This window comes from Panthera uncia (assembly GCF_023721935.1).
Source record: "Panthera uncia isolate 11264 chromosome C1 unlocalized genomic scaffold, Puncia_PCG_1.0 HiC_scaffold_3, whole genome shotgun sequence".
Taxonomy (NCBI): domain Eukaryota; kingdom Metazoa; phylum Chordata; class Mammalia; order Carnivora; family Felidae; genus Panthera; species Panthera uncia.
The window spans coordinates 19416011-19441805 of NW_026057584.1; the positions used below are offsets into that span (position 1 = coordinate 19416011).

At 56.5% G+C, this 25795-nt stretch overlaps 1 protein-coding gene across 3 annotated transcripts in view; it reads left to right on the plus strand.

The window, feature by feature from the left end:
* TNS1 (tensin 1) overlaps positions 1-25795 on the plus strand; it is a 225563-nt gene that overhangs the window by 22896 nt on the left and 176872 nt on the right. For 2 of the 3 annotated variants that reach the window (XM_049614914.1, XM_049614915.1), the window contains exon 2: positions 21011-21125. In XM_049614914.1, the coding sequence (XP_049470871.1) occupies positions 21011-21125 (115 nt within the window). Of the gene's footprint in view, positions 1-1293; positions 1568-21010; positions 21126-25795 lie in introns of those variants that run through there. The other variant, XM_049614916.1, reaches the window with a different exon arrangement.

Consider the following 25795-nt stretch of genomic DNA (forward strand, 5'->3'; position numbering starts at 1 on the left):
CTGAGAAGTCTGCTGAAGAAGGGAAGAGCTTGGGACAGGGGTGAGGGGAAGGGAATAGGGAGACCGCATTGGCAAGAAAAATGGCCCTGAGATGGTCCCAGGGAAGCCTGGCTGGGCAGTGCAGGCCATGGGGGCCCTGGGGGCGGGGTCCCTAGCTGGCTCTGGTGGCCTGTGGCTGCGGAAGAGGCCCTGGCAGGGTCCTGCAAGCTCACAGCTCCCCCGCCCCTTTTCTCTCTGGGCTTGGCTGGCTTGCTGCCTTCCCGTTTCTCTGCAGCAACAGAAAGAGGGGCAAAGCTCATGGCTGCCTGTCCACCTCTCTGTGGTCTGGCAGTGGGTCTCCAGTGTGTCTGTCTTTGCCTTTGTGTCTCTGTTTCTCTCTCCCTCTCTCCTGCACCTCCCCCTCACTTCTCTCTTCTTCCCTCTTCCTCCGTCCACGGTCACAGTATGGTTACCCCAAACAATATTCCTGCGAGGACCCATCCTCGGTTCACATCATCTGAGCACAGCAGAGGCAGAGGTGGGTCCCGGCTCTAGTGGCAGCTACGGGGCAGGACAGAAAGTGAAGATGGGGAGTGGAGTGCCCTGAACCCTGAGCAGGAGGCTCGGCCATAGCCAGAGGCAGCCTGTCCAACTCTCATTCATCTGAGCTGGTTCAGCCTCCCAGGTAGGGTTCCTTCCAACCTGTGCGGGTTCTGGATGCTCAGAGCTCCCTCCCTCCCTGACTTGGCTGGAGAGAGATCCAGGTAGAGGAGTCTGGGTGTGGCCAGGGTCAGGGGTTGCTGGTGAGTTGGGACAGGTGGTTCAGGTTGTGTTCAGCGTCCCCATGTGCATGCCCCAGCTCGAGGATGTTTCTGCTTGTGCTGGAAGCCGGTGGCCTCCGTTTAAGTTAATCACATTATGCTCGGGGGAGCAATATGGGAATTGAGTGAGGTCTGGAGGGAATCCACACACGCACGCTGGCTCGCACACTCACTGCAGCTCGGAGCACAATGCCGCCGCCGCCGCTCAGCCTCCCAGCGCCGCTGTGCCTTCCTCGCAGGTGGACGCCGGGCGCCTGGCACCGCCTCTGCCGGGTCCCGACCCGCCTCTCCCGCGCGGCCCCGCGAGCCTCCCAAGTTGCCGGGGTGCTTGCGCCCGCCCCCCAGCCCGCCCGAGAAGCAGGCGGGCCGAGGCCGTCTCGCCGAGGGGAGGAGAGAGGGAGCCGCCGGAGGAAGTCCCCGAGGGGGGAAGCGCCCAGCAGCGGCCGGCGCCTCCCGCAGGGGCTTCCGGGGAGATGGAGCCACGTCGGGGCCGCTCCTCCCGCTAGAGGGGGCGGGACACTCGCGCGGCTCCTGCGGGGCTCAGGTTCCGGGAGACCCCGGGGCAGGGCTCTCGCCTTCCTCCTCGCCCCACCCCAACTCGGCGCCCCGAGCGGCGGGTCCACGTGCCCAGACCCTCTCGCCCGCCCGTGGCGCCCACCCTCGGGGTCATCATGACTCGGCTGAGCTGGTGCTTCTCCTGCGTGATCCGATGGGGCAAGTACCTCTTCTCCTGCCTCCTGCCCCTGCGCTTCTGCCTCCGCAGCCAGGTAAAAGTCCTCTGCCTCACCTGGCACCTGTCCCCTCCCTGCACCCCTCCCTCAGGCACTCCTGGCAAGCGGTCTGCGGTCTGCCTGGGGGCCAGTGTATCACCCTCCCACCCTCAGGGACACCACCGTCTTGACCATTGTCAGCCTGGCTTTCGTCAGAGTTTGGGGACTCCTGGGGGGCCCCTACCCATGCAATAGGGATACATGAAGGAGGAGTGGCTGCCCCTCCCCAAGCGCACCTTAAGTTTGGTCAGAAGTCTGGAGGATAGTCTTTGGGAAGGCAGTGGGGATTTGGGCACGGAGGAACCTATCTAAGGGTTTAAGCATCCCTAAGTTTCTGTGGGAAGGGAGGACTAGTTCCTGGAAACGTCTCTTTTCCCCCACCGGACTGAGGAGGGGCCAGAGTTAAGGCTGGGGGAGAGCAGAGTGACATGGAAGTGGGGTGTGAGGGGCTGGTGGACTCAGAGGGGCTATCCCAGTAGATGGAAGGACCGGGGAATGGGACAGGGAGAGGATGGGGGCGGGAGGCAGTAGCTGGGTTAGTGAGGGTGGAAGGGTCTGCAGGGACGCAGTGCTATGGGTGGGTGTGTCCTAGTTGAGCATCCTGGGATCCTCCCAGAGGAGAGAAGATCCTTGACAATGTCTTCAGGGTGTGTTTGCCTCTGTGTGTGTGTGTGTGTGTGTGTGTGTGTGTGTGTGCGCGCGCGCGCGCGCGCGCACGTGTAAGGGGGAGGGTGGGGAAAGTGTGGAGGTGGGGGCATAGGTGGCCAGCAGAGTAGGGAACTGGAAAAACCGCTTGTAACCTCACATTCTCCCCTAGAGGGGCAGAGAGAATCCCCAGGGCATGACTTGAGCCCTTGGAAGCTTCCAGTGAGGGGAAGGAATTTAGGAACTCGGGGTCCTATGGCAGGAAACTGACCTTCTGATCTGTTCTGCATTCCTTTGAGAAACTGGAAGGGCCCGTGTCACACTGGGGAAGAGGGGTGCAGTACCCCACTCTGGTTAATTAAGAGTGCCAGCTGCAGAGCCCGTCTGCCTAGCTCTGAATTCTGGCTCTTCCATTTACTAGCTGTGGACCTTGGGCAAGGTGCTTAATCTGGCTGGACCTGAGTTTTCACACGTGTCACATGGGCATGATGAAACTACCTACCCCAGTGAGTCGTTGTGAAGGTTAAATGGGGCAGTACGTTTAAAGTGTTTACCAAAGTGCCCACTACATAGTAGTGTTCCATAAAAATTACGGATATTGTCTTTATTATTAGTGTGCCTTTCCAAGCAGGGGTCTCCTTCCTTGTAGACCTCCAGACAGGCCAGAACTGGGGTATGTGGGGATGGAGGGATTTCTCCCAGTATCTATTCTCCCCCTCATATGGAATTGAATGTTCAGCTCCTCCTCCCAGGTGCTGCCTCTGGGCCTCAGTTTCCCTCTCTGCCACTCCGCAGTGGGGAAAGGTGCCAGCAGGCTTCCGCCCCAGTCACCCAAGGTGTGCTTTGAAATCTTCTAGCAAAATGCATTGTCCCCAGTGATTGGCTGGGAGGCAGCCGCTGCAGCTGTGGAGCACGGGACCAGAGCACCATCCACGGTCCAGTGGGCTCTGAGTTCAGATGCTGCGGAGTCGGGTTTTCACATTTGGGAAAAGGCAGCCTGCAGCGGGCAATGGCCACCCAGGACCAGGTCAGTCGGACCCCAGGCTGCTTAGCAATTCCCCCTCCTCATTTGCAGAGGTAGAGAGTGACCTGAACTCCTCCTGGGCCAGGATTAGAACTGGGCACTGGTGGTGGGGGTGGGGGGGTGAGGGGCTGGCTGAGCAGGTGCAGTCACCTCCCTCCAGCCAGCCTTTGAGGGCCTGAGTCAGGCAGGAAATTAGAGCTGGGGGAGAGATCAAGATCATTGAGTAGAGCTCTGGGAGAGATTTTATTAAAAATTGTTGGGATTGGGCCCAGACTCTGTCCCCACCTAGGGTGCTGGTGGAGGGGAGGTTAGGGGAAGGGGATGTGAATGATGCCCTTTCCTATGTCAGCTGGGGAAACTGAGGCCCAGGCAGGGCCGGGTTGGAACCTCACCTTTTGTCTCAGGGAGCATCCAGATTTCTGGAATGCAAGGGGGCCACCTCCATCTCATACTAGAGGGGTGGTAGTCATGGGGGCAAGAGGCAAGACCTCCCCTAGCCCACAGGGTGCCTTGGTGGGCTTTGGGATGGATGCCCCATGCTCCGGACTGATGCGGCCCATGCCAGGCTTGGTGACTGGAGTATGGATGGGACTTCAGCCCCCACCTCGCCCCTTGGCTGCACCCTTGTGTGATGAACATCCCACGTAGTGGTACATGGAGGCATGCTAGGGCTCCAGCACCCTAGAACTCGAAGGCCAAGTGTGTGTGTGCTGGTGGGAAGCAGGGTGAAGAATCATGGCTTACCCGAAAGGAGGCTCTCTGGGCAGCGGGGGCCAGACCCTGTGCTCACCCAGGTCTCGGGCCCCAGGGCTTGCTGGTACTGTGGCCTTTCTCTTCCTGTTGCCTCTTCTAGAGCCATAAGGGAGCCCAGCCCGTCAGTCTCACCCTGAACTGTGCGGCAGCACTCTTTCCTGCCCCCTGCTCCTCCCACCCAAGCCAGACCTGGGCAGCTGACCCCCTTTGTGGAGCTGCAGCGCCAGCCCTTTGATAGGGGGTGGCAAGAGAGCTCACATGTCACCACAACATGGGACCTCAACCCCTCGTCCCTGGGTGACCGTACTGCTTGCTACAGGAGCGGCAGGAAAGTTCTCAATTCTCATGAGATGTTGAGTCAGACGCCCTGGTCTCCATTCTCACATACACTAGCTGTGTGACTCTGAACCTTTCTGTGCCTCAGCTTCTGCATCTGTAAAATGAGAGCTGGTAGGAGTCTTAAATACGATACCACAGTGAAGGGCCGAGTTAGTTACTAGTGATCTTTCCCGGGGCCAGAGGTGGCATGGCAGAGGCTGAGGGGACGAAAGCCGACAGATACAGTTGCCGAGTGCTTTGGTGTTAGGATCTGCAGTTGGACATCGGAGAGGAATTCCAGAGCCGGCAGTGCACCTGCCTATTTGATGGGAGGCCTCTGGGACCGGCTGGGAAGAAGGCCATGGTTTGAGTGGCCCCTGCGTGGAAGGCGGTGGGCTGTGGCATTGGTAGGAAGCTGAAAGCTGGACTCTGGTCTGATAGTGACCGGAAGGCAGGCTGCTTAGGAGAACATGTGGGGCCTGGGACGCACGGGTTGGGGGCTCTGTTCCTGACCCGCTGGCTCTGTGACCTCCCTCCACTGCAGGGCTGTGATCTGATAACCAAGGAAGCTGGATGAGGTCAGCTGTGCCCCAAGGCCAGACTCTCCCAGTGGATATGTTTGACTGACAGAGTGGTTTCTTTAAAAAAGCCAGCGTGGCGAAATTTGCTTTTTTGTTCATATTTGGTATAAAAGACTTTATACGATAATATAGATTTGGGGCCTCTCTCGGCAGATCAAAAGATCTGATGGTATGGGCTCACGTCCCTGATGCCACAGTGGCTGTCACTGAGAAGCGTGTGTCCCCTTTAGCTGGGGCTGCCGTCTCGAGGTCACCAGAGACCCCTCTTCTTTGCCTTCTCTAGTGCCCCTGAGAGCTCTGGCCTGTGACCCTTCCAGTCACCCTGACTGTGGCTGCTAGCTGAGCCAGAGGGTCTTTCCGCCTCCGATGGTCTATGACTTTCACGTCTGTGCTGGTGGTGACAGAGGAAAGGCTCAGTGCCACCATCGGAGATGGGCTGGACAACAGGAAGAACTTTTTGATGGATGAGTGTCGAGAGATAGGAGGAATGCATTGGAGGGAACTTGGTGGCATCAAAGAAGGTGCAGCTGGAAGGGGCCTTGGAGGCCATCAGCTCGGCCATTTTGCAGGTGAGGAAACTGAGGCTGGGAGAATGTCAGGCTTACAAAGCCCTTTTTAGCTTCATTCCTGCCCTCACTCACCCATCCCTCCGCGTCAGCTCAGTTCACCTCTGACCGGCACCGGCCCTAGAACCTGCAGAACTGTTTCTTCCGTTGACTGCTGGGTCTGGATCTGGATCTGGAGACCCGCTAGCAGGAAGTGCTCTGCGTGCAGGTGGGGGAGACGAGTGGAACACAAACCAGGCCACAGCAGTGGGGAGGCAGTGGGGTGGTGTGGCACAGGGCGGTGGCAGGTTCTGAGGCTTCTGGGATCCCAGTCTGGAAAATCCAGCCGGCCCGCTGGCGTGTACCTGATGTCTGCTGCAGACAAGACCCTGGTGCAAGCGCGAGGCGGGGAACCCCAGACTGAGCACGAGTGTTCTGGCCTCCTGGGAGTCTGCAGCCTGAGAGAGCTCAGAGGCAAGGGAGGGGGTGGCAGGAAGAGACAGTACTGAAGATGGGTGGGTATCGTGGGCATGTGCAAAGGTGTGCAGGCTGGACTGCCCAAGGCCTTTTCAAGGGGGCCAGAGGGGGAGAGAGGGAAGGATTGGGAAGTTAGATGCTAACTGTAGGAAAATAGGTTAAGACCCATTGATTGACAGATTGACTCATTCATTCTTTAATCAGGTCTGGTACCTGCTGTATGCCAGGCTCTGGGGATATAAAGCACAGGACGTGTCCTTGCCCAAGGAGCTCTCCCCTTGCGTGGGTGGGGGAGGGAGCACCAGGCTGTGCAGGATGAATAATGGGTAACGAGCCCCAAACAGGGGGTCGTTGCAGAGTTAAAGACACCTCAGGTGGCAGAGCTTAACATTAAACCGGCTGGATGGTGGTTAGGTAGCAGGAAGGACTTCCCAACAGTGAGAGGTTAAGATACAGGAACAGACCCCCAGAGGCTTGGAAAAGAGAGATGGGAGCCTTCTGGGGGAGGGTTCTTCCAAGGGGACCTGCGGCACTAGGGCCCTTCCCACCTGTTTTTAGTCCCAGCTTGGGGGGACTGGGGAAGGCACTGGCCTAGAGGCTGCAGGGCCCCTTTGGGCTTTGTGGGAGGCAGACAAGTTGCTGTCACTGTGACTTGGTCCTCAGTTTTGTTTTCCAGCATTTCTGGGAAGCTGCAAGGTAATTTCTCAGAACTTCTGTGATAGCTGCTGGGAGGCACATTTCCTAGTGACGCCAGCAGGAGAGGGCGGTGGGAGCAGGCAGGGAGGACGGGTGGGCGTGGGTACTGGGGTGTCAGGACGTGGCCGCCTGAGCCCTTGAAGCGGTGGGAAGGCTGGCAGGGCTGGTGGTGGTGGTTGGGGGGGTGAGTGGGCTCCAGGCGCTCAGAGAGGCCTCCTGAAAAACCACTCCTCCTTGCTTGCCCCTACGCTTGGGTCCAGCAGAGGGTGGGAGGGTCTGCAGGAGTGTCTGTCTGTGGACGCCCCCAACGGGCTTGGTAGGGAGGTGGCTGGGGTGAGGGGGCTGAAGGGTATTATGACGCTGCAGGGCATGCAGTGTGGGGGCAAAACCCTTTGTAGCTCAGTAGCTCTGCAGAAGCGCTTGGAGCAGGAGGAGCAGGGAGTCCTGATTCCTCACCCCATCCCCCTGAGCAGAACAAAGACTTAGGCACCTGCTCCAGGAAGGACCAGAATCAGACACCTTGCTTCAGTGTCCTCCCCTGACTTCTTAGAACACCAAACGATAAGAATGTCAGTCCTTGTGCAGTGCACAACCCGTGTTTCTGTGTGTGGCAGCCTTTCCCCAGAGGAAATGTGAATGTTTCCCTCTCTTTTTGGAGTTTCCCAGGTAAATGTCTTGGCTGGACTGTGGGCTGGGAGTCAACATACCTGCTGGGCAGGTCCGGCTGAGGGGAGAGGCCGGTTGTAGAGACTGACCCCTGGGGATGCACTGTGTGTGTGGTGCTGACAGAGAGTGGCAAGGGCATGCTCTTGGGTGACGGGGGGAGTGAGGCTGGGAATTTGTAACCCTTTGTACATGTGGCCGGGGGCGTATACAGCACACTCGTGCATGTGCGTAGGAGCTCAAGCGAGAGGACTTTTTTGCCAGGTTACTCAATCCAGGAAAATGGTCTCAGAGTGCTCTGGGTGGGGCCCTGTGCTCGGCATTTTGAGTGTTTATGTGAGTTGGACTCTGTGTCCTGATGTGTGTGTCTTCAGAAGGGGGTGGGGCTGAGCCCTCTTTCCCTCCCCTGGAAGGCTCCAAAAAGCAGAATGGGTGATTCACCAGCCCCACCCACTCTCACTTGGTCCAGCCTCGGCCAGAGCTCAAAGAGGAAAGTCTTTGGGGGAAAGGTGGGGGGGGGGGGGGTGGATCCAGACAATGAGAGCCTGAGCAGATTTTGCTGGATTCGCCTGCAGTGCTCCCTGGGAATACACTTAGATTCTGTACCCTACTTTTTACCCCTCTCTGGACCCCAAACTATTGCCCCGAGCTAAGGTGGGGGGAGGGGAGGGCTGGCCAGGAAGGGGGACACTGTGGGGGAGAAGTAGGCGGGTGGAATGGTGGGAGGTGAAAACCGGGCCCAGGGAGGGGGAGCCAGGGAGGTGGAGGAGGAAGTGGGGAAATGCAAACCAAATGTTGGCCCAGGGTACAGTCAAGAAAAACAGACTCTTGCAGGAGCCTGGAGCGGGGCTCCCTTTAGGAAGGGCAGGAAGGGCTGGGACAGATGTTTGGAGAAAAGAAAGAAAGAAGGAAAAAAAAAGAAGTAGGAAAAAAATTGGAATGAAATCCACAGCCTGGAGGCAGGGCCATTCTCCCACAGTCTCTGGCCTGGTTTCTCTTGTGTTAAGGCCTGTGTTAAGGCTGAGTGTGTGCGAATAAATGTGCGTTCCCAGGGCGGGAGAACGTGCATCTGTACTCAGAGATGGGATGGGGCCAGGGAACCCCAGGATATACAGACTGTGTCTGTCTGTCTGTTCATCAGTGGTCTGGGGGTGGGGAGGGGGGCTCCGCAGTGAGGACAGCAGACTCCAGGCCACCGGCATCAGATCAGAAGGTGGAGGAAGTTTTGGTGGCTCACTGGGGTCGTATGTCTGGAGGTGTGTGTGTGGGGAGTGCAGGGTGGACGGTGATGGCTTGTGGGGGGGCTGTCTCCAGTAGCTGTCCCTTTGCTCCATCTCCTTCACACCCCCTGCAAAGCAGGGCTTCTGACCCCCAACGCCACCAGCCACCAGCCACCAGCGGAGCCTGGAAGGAGGGAGGAGACTGGAGGCTGGGACAAGGGGGTGGAGTGGGGGGAGGAGGAGGAAGGGAGGGAGGGCGAGAGGCCCGACAGATGCTGGCTGGAGGAGCAGCGGCCTCATTCTCAGAGCTGCCTTCTGCCTGCTCCGCGAAGGCTGTGAGCTCAGGGGGGCCGTGTGCAGGCTCCGGGCTTGGCCCGAGCGACGGGACCCACCAAAGATGACGTGGATCTGTCTGTCCTGCATGCTCTGGGTAGGTCTGGCTGCTTTAGCTAGGAGGTTGTACCCCCCACCCCCGGTCTTATCCTTAGGCTGAGAGCCAGTGGTGGTCGGGTCTTTGGGGGGGAATGGAGGTTGGTGGTGAAGGCGGAGGGCCTCTCTGCCTCTAACTGACAGAAGGACAGACTGACTTGGGCAGGCCCTCAGCCATAGTCCTTCCCCATCAACAGGGCCTAGGCCCTGGTTCTCGTGGTCGGCACATCCCCCCTCTCTACCTCTCTGGCCTCCACTTGAGTGCAGGGGCTGCAAGTAGAAGAAAGAACCAGAAGTTTGTTTCTTTTTGGGGCCTCTCCTGCCTGCCGCCCCCACCCCCTGCCATCTTGGGGAGGGGTGGGGGGGGGGGAATTCCTCCCCCCCTGGGTTGCTCAGCCCAAACTGGAGAAGGTGGCTGTGCTAGGGGCCCAGGGAACGGGAGACACTGACCTAGCAAATGTAACCTGGGAAAGCCTGGCTGCAAAGAATTCTGCTGGGATTCCATCACTTCTGTCCCTTCTCCACTCACTTTCAGCCTCTACCCACTGCCATCCCTTCCTCTCTAGGCCTCCCATCCTTAAGGACACCCCTGCCGCCCCTCCCCTCCTGCCCAGGGGAGGAAACCCCTGCCTCGTCCTCCTCCTCGGTTGAGGAAGGTGTGGGTTGAGGTGAGGGTGCTGAGGTGTGGCCAGGCAGGGCTTGGCGGGGGGGGGGGGGGGGCACATGATGAGGTTAAAAGCCTCGTGGGAGAGGTGGGGGCTGGGAGAGTCCCGGCTGTTGCAAGAGGGGTGAGGGCAGGGGCAGGAGACCCCTTCCCTAGAGGGGCTACTTGGCTGTCTGGGCTGGGCGAAGGCATGCACAGGGGTCAGGAGGGCGGGGAAGCCATCCCCGGCTGAGGTTCATGTCGTCTCAAAGAGAGTGATGACTGGTTTTGGGGGAGGGAGCTTTAGACCCGGATCCAGATGTGGCCTTTCCTGCCCCTTTCCCTGTTCTGGCCAGGCCCTAGGCAAGCTCAGTCTGAGGACAACCGTGGGACATCAGACTTGGGTAGCCAGGTGTACTTGGGACAGAGGGGGGAAGGGTGGGAGACGGGGCTGGGATGAGGGGCTTTGGGTGGAGTGTGGGGCTCTGGGGCAGGCGTGGGTCTGAATAGTAGACTGAGGGTGCCTGGAACATCCTGCACACGGGATGCATCAGTGGTTTGCCGGGCTGATGTTGACATCTGTAAAATGGGAGCTTTGACCAAGTTCATCTCTCTAAGGTCTTCCGGCTTCCCTCAGATGAGCTTACCATGCTGAGGACTGAGGTGGGCAGTGGGGGAGCCCTGCAGGGGGAACAGAGGGCAGTTAGACTTCCAGGGATGATAGGCTGCTGTGGATGGAGGAAGGGCCACCCCTGCTCAGAGGTCGTGGGGAAAGTCCTTCATCCTGACAAGCCTCAGTTTCCCCGTGGGTGAAATGAAGATGGTAAAGGGGCATTGCAGAGAGGTAGGCGTGTGTGCCCTATGGATCTTACTGTCCTTTCTAAGAGTTGGGAGAAGGTGCTGTTGACCAAAGGGAGGTATGGGCGCTGCGACTTTGGTGCCTCTAAGCCCCTCCCCTGCCCCCTCTCCTGGTGCCTTCCCAGCCCTGTCCCTCCTGGCCCTGTGGGACAGCCCAATGGGCACTCGTCTACGGGATGGGGAAGAGCTGAGGGAGTGGGCTGGGCAGAGGGGGTGGCCGTTGCCAGGGTGGGCTGCAGTCTGGGGAAGTGTGGACTGGACCGAGGGCCCCGTTCTGGCCGTGTCCAGGCTGTTGTCTCCCCCCTCCCCCACAGCTGCACGGGTAGTTGTACCGGCAAACTTCCTCTCTTCTGGGTGGGCCTTGGTGGGACTGGGGTGTGTGTTTGTGGCAGGGAATGGAGGGGTAGATGGCACCAGTTATGGAGATGGGGCACAGAAGCCCTGGAGACCTTGCCAGGGGGGCTGCTTCTGCCTTGAAAGGCACCTGGCGGTGGGAAATGCGTGGACTCTGATACTAGACAGGCCTCAGTTAAAATCTTAGTTCTATTACTTGCTAGATGGGCAGCCTTGGGTAAAACAGTTCCCTTTGTGAGTCTCAGTTTCCTGATCTGTAAAGTGGGAATAATAAAACACACCTTGTATAGCTGGGATGAGCACAGAGGTAATGTATGTCAAAAGATCAGGTACCCAGGCACACAGTAGGTGCTCAGTAGATGCTGGTCCTTCCCCCTCTCAGAAACCTTGGCTCGTGGGATCCCCTGTATCCCAGATCTCATGTGCGGGGAGGATCTACCTGGGATGGCTGTTGTGGGCCGGGACCCCACCTCTGAGGCTCCCGACTGCCCAGGGCCTGGGGCCAAGAACTAGCTGGGTCTGCAGTTATTCTGGGGCCAAGAACTAGCTGGGTCTGCAGCTTAGGAAGGTAAACTGAGGCATGGTCTGGAAGAGATGTCTTGTGCCCTAGTGTGAGTGCATGATTGTCTATGTGTGCACATGTTCCCGGACAGGGATAGCTACAGATGTTTCATCCAAGAAGCAATGTATCTGCAGGGTATAGTTTTCACAAGCTCTAGGAATGAAACAAATATCACTTTATTAGCTGAGGGGTAGAGCTACATATTCTGCATGACTTGATTCTCTCATCAAATGCTCCCGTTTGTTTCTACATATCCGAGTATGGTTTATTTAGAGAATAATACATGCTCATTAATTGAGGCTTTTTGATGTTACGCCGATTGAGTTAGAGCCACTCTGTCCTCTGGAACTGGAAGGAACGCCTCAAGGGTGGTGGGGCTGAAAGAGACACAAGGCCGTGGCGGGGAGTGGCGAGGGCGCCCAGGCCCTGCCCTGAGTAAGCCACGTGGCCTCTGGCTGGCCACTCGACTTTTCTGGACCTCGCAGAAGTGTGGATAGTATTTTCTGAGGCCATTTCCAGCTGCAGACAACGAAGTGTTCTCTGTTCTGGAGTTCATGCTCTTCCCAGTGCTAAGCACATATTTTTTTCAGAAGGGTCCTCACGAGCCCTCAGGTTCTCAGTGTGCAGTTTCTGCCACATAGACCCCAGTCTGACCTCCTGGTCCTGAATTTGCTGTCTCTGGAGTTTTGTTTGCCCGTGAGGGCTGTGCCCACCCGGGGCCTCCTGATAAGCAGGGTTTGGGACCTAGGCTGGGCTGGATGAGACTGACCAGGGTCTGAAACAAACCCCTCCTTGGGCAAAGCTTTTCGGAATGACTTTTGAGGCACAAAGTCAGAGACAAGTACCTCACTGTCTTTCTGCAGTGTTCAAAGGAAGTGCTGTGTGCTCGCTGACAGTGCCGTGCCTGGCCTTGATCCCGGCCTCGCTACTTGCTGGCTGTGTGCCCTTAGACAAGTAGCTTTACATCTCTGTGCCTCAGTTTCCCCACCTACCTATAGGGTTGTTAGATTTCAAATGAGCTAATAGACCCACACCTTTGGAACAGTGTCTCTCACACAGTCAGGGCTCAAGAAATGTCAGCTCTTATCGTATGATGGCATGTTTTCAAAGCCACCCAGCAAGCTAGACTCAGGACTAGAACCTGGGTCTCCTGGTCCCCCATCAAGGGCTTTCCACTCTGGGACTCCTTCAGGGTAGGGTGTGTGGAGTCGATGTGAATGGGGCCAGGAGAACGATGTGAAGGCAGAGAACAATCAAGGCCTTCCCCTGCAGACAGCACACACAATGCTCAGAACACGGCCTCTGGAGCCAGCCTGCCTGGGTCCAAATCCTGAATCTGCCACTGGATAGCTGTGGTGGTCAGACAAGTTATTTTGCCTCTCTCTGCCTTTCTTGTGTACACTTCCCTGACTTACACAATTTCGTTTGAACCTCAGTGTGATTCCGTAAGGCACGAAGGGCAGGGACGACAAGTACCAGTTTCCAGCCATGGCGAAGGGGACCCACAGAGGGTAGGTGGCTTGCCCAAGGCCACATGGCCGCTGGGTTCAGTGTTCCTGGACAGGGAAGGTGAGGGCCGGTGCGGGGTGAGGGGTGTTGGAGCTCTGGTTAAAGGGGGTTGGGGGCGAGCAGCGAGGGGTACGGGCTGGTGTTGGGGAAGTACCGTGTGTGATGGAGAAACCGTCCGGCCATTGGGCCATGTTGGCACCCACCTGCCCACCCACTGCCTGTCCATCCATTTCATGGATGATGATGGGGTTCTACTTTCTTCGAGAAGCTTGCAGATCTTGGGCTGATGATTACAATAAGATGGGTGTTGCCAAGAGGGAAGCTGTGGGTGTAGGTTAGGGGGTACCTAACCTGGATTGGCAGAGGCAGAGGTGTTAGGAAAGGCCTCTTGGGAGGCTTTTAATGCAGAGGTGAAGCTGAGAGCTCGGAAGTCCAAGTACAGCAAACGAAGATAGTTGTGGATGGATAGGACAGGGTCAACTAGCCAGGATATGGCCTTTGGGTAGAGGGGCACTGACGATGTGACTGTCAGGGCTCCTAGAGATGGCCAGGACGGGCCACTTCCGGCATACTGTTACAGATGATGGCAGTGAGGTGGCTAGGGACTTGGGACCTTGTCTCAGTCAGACCTGGATTCGAATCTTTGTTCCATCCTGCCCTACCTGTGTGTCTGGAGTAAGCTCCTCACCTCATCGTCACTGTGAGGGGTCCGTGAGGGACTCCGTGGCAGCCTCTTGCCGTGGCACCAGCCCATGAATGTGGCTCAGACTATCCCATCCCTGTGTCCTTCCACCCCGGGAAGGGTGGGCACAAAAAGGGAACTGGGACTTGTTGATCAGGAGCGTTGGGATGTGGTTTGTGAAGGAGCCGAGTGGCGCAGAGAGAGGCCAGCTGAGGGGAGAGATCATTCAGCTCAGGGGACCGAGTCAGGGGCTGAGTCCTGGGCTCCCACGCCTCCCATGCTCCTCTGTCACCTGGGAGGAACTCAGTCAGTGCCGCCCCCTGCCCTCCTCCTTCCGCAGAGATGCAGGGCTACTCACAGTCAGAGAGCTTTCTTCTGAGCTTGGATCGGTGGCTGGTGAAGGGGGTGACCTGTGTCCTCTCCCCGAGGGCAGGTCAGTGGGGTACAATTACACGGGGAACTGAGGCCAGGCATCAACTCCATTCAATTCGCTCCTTCTTTAGGGATCACACTGTTCCAGCACCTGAGGGACATGGAGCAGAAGTACCGGCAGACACGTGTACCTGGGGAGCTACTCTAGCGTGCACGCGCACGTGCGCACACACACACACACGCGCATACACACGCAGGAGTGACAGACAAGGTGAAACGTAGCCCATACCTAGGGAGCTTTTACTATGTGCCAGGTGCTGTTCCCTTGGCTTTTGAGGCATTGTCTCACAAGCTATGGGTGGTTACTTTTATCAGCCCATTTAACTAAAGTGAGGCAGACAGGGGTTCAAACACTTGCCTGGGGCCACCCAGCTAACAAGGGAGGGGAGGGACAGTCACATTGCACAGAGTCCTATGATGCAGCCCCAGGAAAACACAACCAGGAGAGGAAGGGATACCTGGGTGGCGGGTGGGGGGCGGTGCTTAGCCTGAATTGAATCCTGAGGAACCTGAGGGACCTCCTGCCAAAGAGCCTAGAGTCTTCGAAACAGGGAAATCAAAAGGAGGAGTAATGGGTCCAGATGAAAGAAGATGAAAGAAACCTAGCAACGAAATGTAATACAGGCCTCTGCCTGAATCCTGAGTGCAAAAGAAAAACAAAACCAACGGCCCAGCTCTGAGGGATGTTAATGGGGCAAAAGGGGAAATGAGAATATGAATTCAATATTAGATAATAGTACCACATTGGTGTGGAACTTCCTGCGCGTGAGACTCAGTGGAGCTTGTGTAGGGGCAGAGACGGAGAGGGAGCGCGGACCCAAGTGGCACATCATTAACAAACGGTGAATCACGGCCACGGAACAAGCATGCTCGTCTTTTCCAGCGCTTTTACGCTTTTCAAAACACCAAAAGAAGGCAGCAGTGGAGAGACTGAATCTGAGCCGGTGGTGTGTGGGGGAGGGTATGGGGAAAATCTCCCTGAGGGGGTGAGGTTTGGATGAAGCCTTCCAGGATGAGGACAGAAGCCTAGAAGCTTGGCCAGCTGAGAAGGGAGGACGGGCATTTTGGGAGGAGGCAACAGCAGAGCAGAGGCTCAGAGGTGGACGCAGGGCAGGGAGTCGGGGAGTGGGGTGTGGGGATTGAGATGGCGGGGTGGGCTGCTTACGGACCAAGGCTGCTTCCCTGGCTGGCTTGAGGGAGTCCGGGTTTCATCTTGGATTCATGGGTAGGCATGGAAGCATTCTGGGGGGAGTGGGGGCATCAGTGACCTCATAGAGCTGTGCTCCTTAGAGGCTGCATGGAGGCTATGTGGGGAGTAGGGGCCCGGTGTCAGGGGACCAGAAGGCTGTTGCGGTAGCCGTAGGTTGAAGTGACAAGGCCTTCAATAGGGCAACGGCCCTGGAATCAAAAAGTACAGGAGGGCTGAGAGTGTTCAGGAAGCAAAATTCAGAGTCTGGCAGCTGGTTGGATTGGAGGGTGGAGGGCCAGGAGTTGGGGGGTGACTCAGAGTTTTCCACCCTGGCGACCAAGAACACTGTCAGGCCATTAGCTGGCTAGCAGATTGCAGGTGGTGGTGGTGGGTAAGGAACTTTGGTGTGTATGTGACAGGAAGTGGGGTTGGGGGAAGTTTGCTCTTGAGGTGACCGGGGTCTCCCAGATGCTCCTTGGGGAGTCTGAGTCTCCTCCACAGAAATGACAGCTGATGCCAGCCTGGCAGCCTAGCACAAGACTGCCAGACGTGGACTGGTGGATGGCCAGCAAGCAGGGCAAGGCCTGCCCTAGGCCTGCTTTTTGGTGACTCTCTTCCCTGAGGCTCACTGGCCGCGTAGACTTCTGCCCTCTGGCCACATCCTCCAGGGCTCCTAGCCTCAGGGCATAGGGAACCTAGTGGGGATAGGGCTGGGGAAGTTTCTCTGGAGGGGGCAGGAACTCCTGAGCTGGAGGACCCCTAGGGCTGCCAATCCCCTTTCACTCCCCACCCCCACGCCATCACACTCTGCCCCCACGGGGCAGGGAGGAACCAACAATCAGCCTTTCCCACCCCAGGGCCCAGGACTCCCGCCAAATCTGTCGCAGCCAGATGTGCCCCGCCCCTCTGGCTGGGATGTATCTGGCAGGCAGGCTTGGCTGAATGGAGGGTGGGAAAGAGAGGATCCCCCTGAGGCCCAGGAAAGCCCTCTGATAACGGGTGGGCTTGTCACAGGGGCAGGGGACTCTGGGCTCGGAGGGTGGGGAAGTATGACTTCTGGGCTGGGACCCCTTCCCTTTTCCGGGCTCTGGCTCTTGAGGGAAGTGGGTGTTGGAGAGATTCGGGAGCTCCTGTTGTGTCTTCTGTGTCCCCCTAGTTTCCCCCAGGCCCTCCAGGAGCTAATCCAGCTAGGAAGGGTGGGGAGTGCTTTGTGAGGCTGTCTGCCACCTGTCAGGAAAAATGATGAGCACTGTCACAACAAGTGGTTACCCCTGCACAGAGATTTGCACTTCACGGGCTCGTTCACATCCTCTGCCTGTATCTGCAGAGTAACTCTGGGGGAAGGCAGTGAAGGTACCCGACCCCCATGTTTTTTCTTTGTCTGGATTTTAACATGTGGTCGTCGGGAAGTTCTCGTACCCCCTCGAGTCTAATCTTGTGTCCTTGTGACTTCTGCCCGCCCCCCACTGAGTTTTGTTTTGTTTTCAGTAACTTCATAGATCACGTCTGGTTCATTCTTACCGTGACACCTCCTTCAGATATTTGAAGACATAAGGTTCACCCACCCTAGACTTTCTCCTCCAACAAACTGGGAAATCTTCATACCTCTGTGGGTGACCCTTTCAATGAAACTGCCAGATACCCATTGGATAGCCGGTGAGCCGATACTGTAAAGTGGAGGTCACAGCCTGGAGCCACTTGCCTGGGGTTGGCCAAGCTGGCCTCCTCACTCCCACCTGGGTTCCCTAGACTCTCACAGAGGGGTGATATCTCATGAGACATCTCTCTGTGTCACCATGAGCATGTCCTGCCCTCCGTTCCTCCAATCCCTTCATCTCAAACGGGCCCATTGTTTCCCCTGCTCTGTCTATACTCAGAGGATCTTGTCCAAACCCGTCACTTCTGTCTGGGGACTGTGAGAACCAGAGAAGGTCACTGATGTTCTCAAGGTCACCAGCCTAGACAGCAGGTCTCTAGATTCCCATCCCAGCACTCCTTGAGCCAGAGAGCCAGAATGGGGTGGGGGTGAGGGGCAGGAGTGTGCTGGGCCGTCGCCCACAGGCTGCTTAGAGAGGCCGCGAGTGAGGCCCCAAGTGTATCTGAAACCCTGTTCCTGTTCTCCAAGCCTGTGTGGGGAGAGATTTTGTAAACTCACATTTATGAGTTTGGGCAGGCAGAGCAGGCAAGCCCAGGGCCCACGGGAGAAGTCTGGGCGGTTGCTTGTCAGTCTGGAAGGCTCCGCCTGCTCCCCATCTGTTCACTGGGCAGCCAGGACCCTCTTTTGGGAGATTCCACTGCTCCAAGTATACTTTGGGGAGAAGGTCTCTTTCTGCCGGCTTTGGGGGAAGGGCTGAATTTGGGGTATAGGTGGAGAAGTCTGGGGGATAAATCGGAATGGGGGGCCCTGCTTGACTCAGTGGGGTAGGAGAGGCAGGTTTAGGGGGTGGCTAGAGTAGGCCTGAAAAGACTGGGCTTAAGGGCTTCCTGCCTGCCTCCCCAGACAGGCCTTAAATTGAACTCCGGGTCCCCTTCCTGCTCCTCCCCCCAGCCCAGGGGGTGCTGCTGCGTCTGACATTGGGCTGGGCCCCCTCCCTGGAATGTCTATGACAGAGATTGTCTGGAAGGCTGCCAGCCAGGGGCTCAGATGGGAAAACAGGGGAGGTGAGACCTCAGAATGGGGGGAGCTCACCTACCCTCCTTGCGGGCTGGGGGACAACTGAATGAGGTCCAGAGCAGGACAGTGCCCTGTCATGTCCTGCCCCCATCCTCAGAAGCTGGAAGCACAGCTCCTAGGACCCAGCACGCTGGAGTATCAGAACCCAGGCCCTGCTGCTGGGCTTAACCACTAGGGGGCACTGCTGGGCTTCTGGCACCACTCTGGCTCCATTGCCCCCTGCCCTTGCCGCTTCTGCCCTGGGCTTTGTCTCTGATCCATCCTGCCTCCCTGCCATCTCTAGCTGCCTGTCTCTTTGAATTTTGAGACAGTCTCAAACTTGAGATAGTTGCAGATACAGTACAAAGAACTTTTTTTCTTGAGCTATTTGAGAGTAAGTTGCTGACACAATGCCCTGCCACCCTTTAATGCTTTCCTGGTTTTCCTACAGGGACTTTCTCCTACCTAACCCAACACAGCCATCAACATCCGGGACCTGACATCAATACATGACTACTGTGTCCTCCTCAGACCCCACCGAAGTGTGGCCAGTTGTCCCACTGACGTCCTTTATGGGCATGGGAAAAATCCAGTTCAGAATCAGCCACTGCTTTTGGCAATCATTATCTCTTTAGACTCCATCAGTCTGGAAATCTCCTCCATCTTTCCTTGATTTTTGTGACCTTGTCACTTTTGATGATTATAAGCCATTTAATTGGTAGACTGTGCCTCGATTTGCGTTGGCCTGATGTTTCTTCACGATTAGATTCAGCTTGTGTCTCTTCGGCAGGGAAGTGGCAGAAGTGATGTTCTGTTCTCAGTGTGTGTCCGCCATGGTGCACGATTTCCAGTCTTCCCATTACTGGTGATGTTCGCTTTGATCATTTGATTAATGTGGAGTCTGCCGGGAAAAGTGACTTTTTTCCCTTTGTAATTTATAAAAGTGTGGTGTGGTGAGGTGCTTTGAGATTTGTAAGTATTCCGTTTCTCATCACACTGTGAATTTTTTCACGTATTTTGCATATCAGCATGGGCTCATTTAGGCCACTGCTATGGTTCTGTATTGTGATGCTCAAGTCTTCCCAGAGTTAGCGTTTGGGGGCCCATTCAAGCTGGCTCCTGTGTCCCTTTGTCTGTCTGCCCCTTTGATTCTCTGGTTCCCTTTACAGTCTCTGTGTGTTTCTATCTAATTTCTCTTATTCTCCATGTGTGCTTGTTCATCTCTGCCTTTGTCTCTGCCTTATCTCTGTCTTCTTCCTCTCTGACTCTCTGGTGTCTTTCTCTGTCTTTCTCAGTTTCTCTGTCTTTATCTTTGTCTCTCGGTCTCTCCAACTCTGAGTTTCTGTCTCTGTCTCTCTCTTTCCCTCTCTATCTCTCTGCCTCTTTGTCTCTCTGGCTTTCTGTGTCTCTCTCATTTTGTCTGTTTTTTTCTCTCTGCATCTCTCGCGGCTCAGACTCACTCTGCCCCCCAGGACTCACCACTGCAGTGTCTTCAGAGAGGAGTCCTGGACCTGCTAGCTTTCGGGATGCTCTGAACACACAAGTCGCCCCCTCCGGCCCCTGTGTCAGCGCTTGGAGGCTCTGGAGCAGGGCACAAGGAGGGGGACCTTGAAGAGAAGAACCCTCCCCTGGGACTTCAGGGTCTGCTATAGGTTGTGTCTCTGTGTGTGGCCATGTGTGTGCAGAGGGGTGTCAGGGAGCCCTGCGCAGGGTGAGGGAGCTGCCGATGTCTGTGTTCTGCCGGCCCCTGCTGCCAAAGCCGGGAAATGCATCAGGTTGGACACCAGGGTGAGGGGCCTTGGAGAGGCATGGCGCCCGTGGGCAGGGATGGCTTCCCGGGGCATCCACGGGAAGCTCCCTGAGCCTGGGCCTGGGCTGAGGGCTGCAGATGGGAGGAGGGGGTCCTAGGCAGTGTGGGTGCAGGGTTTTGTGGCTTAGAGTGTGTTCCCATATGTGGTTACGAAGGACAGACTGTCAGAGTTTGAGGGTGTGGTGCCCAACCTCATGCCATCCAGAGCAGGAAACCGAGGCCTGTGGCCGCGGCGGCTGGTGACTGTCTCGGGGCTCACAGCCAGTCGGACACAGAGAAGGCTGGACTGTCAGCCTGCCTCTCATCGCATGTGTGTGGTGCTGTCGTTTTAAAAAGGAGGTTTAAGGGGCACCTGCCTGGGTGGCTCAGTTGGTTAAACATCCAACTCTTGATTTTAGCTCTGGTCTTGATCTCAGGGTTGTGAGTTAAAGCCCCGTGTTGGGCTCCGTGCTGGGTGTGGAACCTACTTAAAAATAAATAAATAAATAAATAAATAATAAATAAATAAATAGATAAATAAATAAAGGGGCACCTGGGTGGTTCACTCGGTTAAGTGTCCGACTTCGGCTCAGGTTATGATCTAGCCGTTCGTGAGTTTGAGCCCCGCGTTGGGCTCTGTGCTGACAGCTCAGAGCCTGGAGCCTGCTTCGGATTCTGGGTCTCCCTCTCCCTCTGCCCCTTCCCCACTCACACTCTGTCTCTCTCTCTCAAAAATAAATAAATGTGAAAAAAAATAAAAAAAATAAATAAAAAGGAGGTTTAACATGCCAATATTTTCATAGTGCAAAGAACCAAAAATAAAGATGGAAGAAGCCCGGGCTGGGGCAGGAGGTGGTAGGGATGGGGGTGAGAGAGAACGGAGGGACGTGGCACGTTGGCGACATGGGGACACGGACAGGGAAAGGAATTAGCTGTGTTCACACACGGTGATGAAAACGAGGTGCTGCTGCTCCGTGCGACTGTGTGGATAAACCCCACGGATTAATCCTGAGTGACAGAAACCTCACAGTGAAGCTTAGAGCTCCGGCAAAATGCATCTTTGGTGAAAGGAGTCGCCACAGTACTTACCTTAGGGGGCTATTGACCGGGTCGGCCATGAGACAGCCTCCCGGGGTGTGGTTGTGCGGTGTGCGCGTGTAAAACCGTATTGAGCAATCCATTTAAAATCAGTGTCCCGGTAGGCTGACCCAGCTAATTGTGGGAGTCTGGGTCACACTCAGCTTTCTCTCTCCTGGGGCACCTCCTCCCAGAAATGGGCCCAGGCCTGTCACCCCTGACGGGGCTCTCACTTCTCCTTTTCCCCAGTCCTTGCCCACTTGTCCCCTAGTCCCCTCCGCCTCCTTCCCCGGCCTTCTGCCCAGGCCTGATCACTGTGCCTCTCCCCCCACCCCCCACAGCCGGAGGATCTGGAGGCCCCCAAGACTCACCACTTCAAGGTGAAGACCTTCAAGAAGGTGAAGCCCTGTGGTATCTGCCGACAGGCCATCACCCGGGAGGGTTGCACCTGCAAAGGTGAGCAGCTGGTCAGGCTCTGGCCGGGGGGGGGGGGGGGGGGGGGGGGGGGGGGGGGGGGGGCTGTCGTGGGAACGAGGTGGCCTGGGGCCGGGGCTGATGTCCTCGGGGTCCTAGCCTGGTGCCTGGTTCTCCTGTGGGGAGATGTGCTACGCACACCAGATGGCAAGCTTGTGGGTGTGTGTGGATGGTACCTGGCAGGTGTGGGTGGCACGGGCATGACCTGTGGCTTGTGAGCGAATGGCCGGGATGCGTGTGGATGATATGAAGAAGGCACGTGGAAGGGGTGTCGCATGTGGATGGCGTGTGGACGGTGTGGGGGAGGTGTGTGGAAGTGTGCCTGCACTGAGGAAGACGCCAAAGCTAGGGAGGAGTGCAAGAGGCTCTGAATCCGACTTGGGGGAGAGCCTGGCGGCTGCTGGGCTTTTTCAATCACTGTTCTCATGTGCTTCTGACACGGCCTGGGATTTGGCTGTGACTGTTGCCAGAGGGGTCAGTGTCTTGCCCCAGATCACACAGTAAAATCAGCAGGGGGGCCCCGCGCACAGTCTCAGTGATGGTGACTGACACCCCCCGCCCAGCGGCCCTACCAGATGCCTCCTTCTCCTGCCCCCCCCGCCCCCACCTCCCATCAATCGCCAGGGCCCCCAGTGTAGTTTGAATCACTGAGCCTCTCCAATTAGGCTGGCAGCACCTGTCATCCGGAGGGCTGACTTCAGCTCTTGGCTTCCTGGCCCGCCCTCTCCAATCTACCATCCTCACCGGCTCCGAGAGGGACTCCACGTAGATCTGGTTATGTCAGCTCCCTGGTAAAGGTTTGGGAGCCCCCACTACGCTCAAGACAAAGCACTGACTCCTTCCTGTGCCTCCAAGGCCCAGCAGGACCCACCCCGTGCCAGCTCTCTGACCCATCCGCCCTGTCCCCCAAGCCCATACTCACCCCGGCTGCACCTCGCTCAGTTCTGGAATACGCCAAGTATATCAAACATGCCAGAGGGGCCGGGCTCCTTCTTGCCCGAGGGTCTTCACTCACGTGGCTCTACCCGGACTCTCCCCTCCCTCCCTGCCAGTCTCGGCGGGGCTGGGAAGCTGGGCATCAGAGCCTAGGGAGCAAGCACGAAAGCACTTAGTATGAAAGCACTCACATGGATCTCCTGCAGGGCTCGCAGCCTCCGGAAAGTGCTAGTGTCGCCCTCAGTTTACAGATGAGGAAACCAAGGCTCAGAGTAGTTAAGTCTCTTGCCAAGGCACACAGCTGGCTGGGTCCGAGTGGGGTTGTCGAGGGTGTGCTCTCTGGGGGAGGGAAGTCCTCCTAGACAAGGAGTTTCAGCAGTATGTTGGAGGGGGGAGTGGGTGGATGGGAATGTGTGAGTGTGTGTGAATGTGCACGTGGAGGCATTCTAGGCACGTCCTGCTATGCGCAAAGGGCAGAGGTTAATGGTCCTTGACTGAAGAGCTGGGACGCCCGGAAGGAATTTAGGAGGCACAGGGACTTTTGCAGTACCAAAGTAAGCCGCATGGTGTCACCCTCCTCCCAAGAGGTCCGGCTGGGACGGTGTCGGGTTAGGGTGGGAGCCGGGAGAGTCAGGAGGAGATTGCTGGGGGCGCCGTTTTCCATTTTGCTTGCGTCACCGCCCCCACCCGACCCGCTGAAGTTAGCCCCTGAGCCTCCATTCCCTCCACCTCCCACCAGTTCCTTCCTTCCTTCCCTGGTGTGCCTTCCCTTCACCCCAGACCGCCAGCACTCCTCTGATAGGAGGCAGAACAGGGGTGGGGTAGAAGGAAGTCTGGCACTCAATGTCTGACCTTGGCATATCTCTGGCTGCAAATTCTGTAATAGTCTGTAGTCCTAAGTTCCCCAGTTGACCTGGCTTGAAGGCCTGGGTTGAGGAGGGGATGTGAACCTGTGGGAAGGGAAGGCCGCCAAGGTGAGACCTGGGTTTTACCTGGTTCGGAGCCTGGCCCTGCCAGTGTGAACCAGAGTGGAGGGCAGGTGGCCAGTGAGCTGCCAGGCTGGTTTGGCAGCTCTGAATGAGTTACTGAGAAGTGGGAAGAAAGCCAGGACTGCAGCCCAGAGGCACCACCAGGTGTCAGGACTGGGCCATGGAAGGGCTGGGGCTGGGCCCAGCAAGGGAGGATTGAAGACTCCCAGTTCTACAGGAGACTACGATGTGCATTCTCAGCAGAGGGTTGGGGTCACCAGGCCTGGGGACGGGGTTGGAGCCACTGGGCTTGCTGGTGAGAGATACAGGAGTGGGCCAACTCTCTGTGTTTTGGAAGCAGAAGGTGGCACAAGGTGGACAGACCCCCTTATCCACCCACCCACCCATCCATCCACGGCCACCAGCTATGGTTGTACAGGTTGTTCCCCGGCTAAGGGGGTGATTGTGGACTAACACCCAGGTCATGTTTTGTTCACCAAGCCCAAACCGAAGGGTTTGTGGTGCTCTCTGGTTCCTTTTTTGGTCTTTGAGTCTGGGGTCACAACATGGTCATTCTCTGGATTAGTGGCTGAGGGTGATGAGTGTGGAGGGGTGCATGGAACATCAAGGCTCTGAATTCAGTCTCCTTGCAGTGCTGAGGGCACTCCAAGTGCAGGCATGGAAAGTGAGGGCACTTTCCTAGATCTAGAGAAATGGGGGCATTTGTCCTGTCTCCCTCTGGCTGATTCGCTCTATAGCTTGGACCAGTCTTCTGCTCCCTGCCTTCCGCATTTCACTGTTTAATGTACTATGGCTGAAGGGGTTGGGGTCGATGATGGGGATGGGGAAAGGAGTCAGGGAACCTAGGGTCTAGTTCTGGACGGGGAGACTCAAAGATGGACAATGCAGGCAAAGAACGAAGGTGGCAGGACATTTGGGCATAAGTATGACTGATATACACGCAGAGAGGTCACTGTGAGACTGTCACCAGTCTTTTCCTTCCCTGAGCCTGTTTCCTCCTGTGTACCATGGGGTTAGTAATAAACCCTGTCCTGGGTCTCTGGGGGGGGGTGGTTACTGCGAGGAACACTGAGGTTCTGTGTGTGGCTGTAAAATGAATACCAGTGTTCTGGACTAAGGCTCCCTGTGAGGGAGACAGATGGATGAGACAATGGGAGGAGAAGAGGCCCCAGGCCTTTGTTAGCGGTCCAGGCACTCTGTCTGGCCCTGCCACTCACAGGCTGTATGACCTCAGATAGATCACGTCACCACTCAGGACTCAGTTTCCTCAACTGTAGAGAAGGGGCTGGACCAAGAATGCTCCCTGAGCCCCGGCCAGTGGGAGGGCCTGGAAAACTCCTCTGTTGGAGTCTGTAAAGGCTAGATAAGTCTCCCAGTGTAGGTTGCCACCTCACCTCCTGCACACACAAGGACATCCACCTGGCAGTCGTGAACTAAGGGCCCTCTGGGCTGGACGCTGTACCAGGTACTGGTGCCGAAACCCAGCCCCTGACCTGGGAAGACAGACATGCCATCAGACAATCACAGAACATGTGGCCAAGCTGACACAGAGGTGTATGAGAAAGGTTGTCTCTGACTTAGCAGAGATTTTCCTGTTAGGCTTCATCAGGGAAGGCAGAAGGAGGCTGGGTCTGGAGGGATGTTTATGAGTTCCTCAGGTCAAATGGTGGGTTTCCCCCAGGTCCTTGGGGGCAGTGCTTTAGGGAGTCTAGGGCCTTGCTAAAGGGCTCTAGCCTTCTGCTAGGCTGAAAGCTGAGAGGAGAGACCAAAATGCCGGCTCCAGAGCCCAAGGATTGCCATCTGGGCCTCGGTGTGGGCCTAGTTTTAGACTACCTCCTTTCTCAATGCCACTGACCAGCCTGGAAGGCAGGGGAGGTGCCTGCTGCCTCCCCAGAGTGGGATGTACCCGGGGAAGACAATTCACCTCTCAGTGGGACAGGCCTACTCAGAAGCCCTTACTGGTTGGATTTGGGGAAAACTTGTTTCAGGGAGCTCGTTCTCCTCTGTTATTTCACTGACAATGACAGCTTTCACCCTGTTTCTGAGGACCTCTTTGGAATCATTGGAGGCAGCCTGGTAGGGTAGAAAGACCCCAGGTTCTTGTCGTGGCTTGCTATGCTCTGGCTGTGTGAGCTTGGGTGAGACACTTAACCTCTCTGGGCCTGACTTTCCCCTTTCTCTAAAAGAGGGATTGGACTGGATTAGAGGTTCTAAACTGTTCTCCAAAGGAACTGGATTTTTTTTTTTTTTTTTGAGATACTTTAGGGGCCTGAGAAGGTAGGAAAAAGGACAAATCCAAGGGAAGGCTTGAGGGGCTGAGACTCTGGAGCCCCTGCCCATTTGAATCAGAAAAGCTCTGGTTGTGGGAATTAAATGTATCAGGAGGCAGAATGGATGGTGGTTTTGTACTTAGCCCAGGTGTCCTGAATTCATATCCCAGCTCTGCCGCTTACAAGTGAGAACTTAGCCAGGTCGCATAACCCCTCTGAGCCTCAGTTACCTCTCTTTTCAAATGACACACATCACACACCTCTCTCCTTGACTTACTTTGGGGATGAAATGAGATCATATGTACACATAAAGGGCTCAGAACAGAGCCTGGTACAGAATGAGCATTCCTGAATGGTAACCAATATCAAAGGAGTCCATGCGCATGATGGTAGCCAATATCATAGGAGTCCATGTGCATGAAAGTTTCAAAAGCACTGGACGGGATGATCTAGAAGT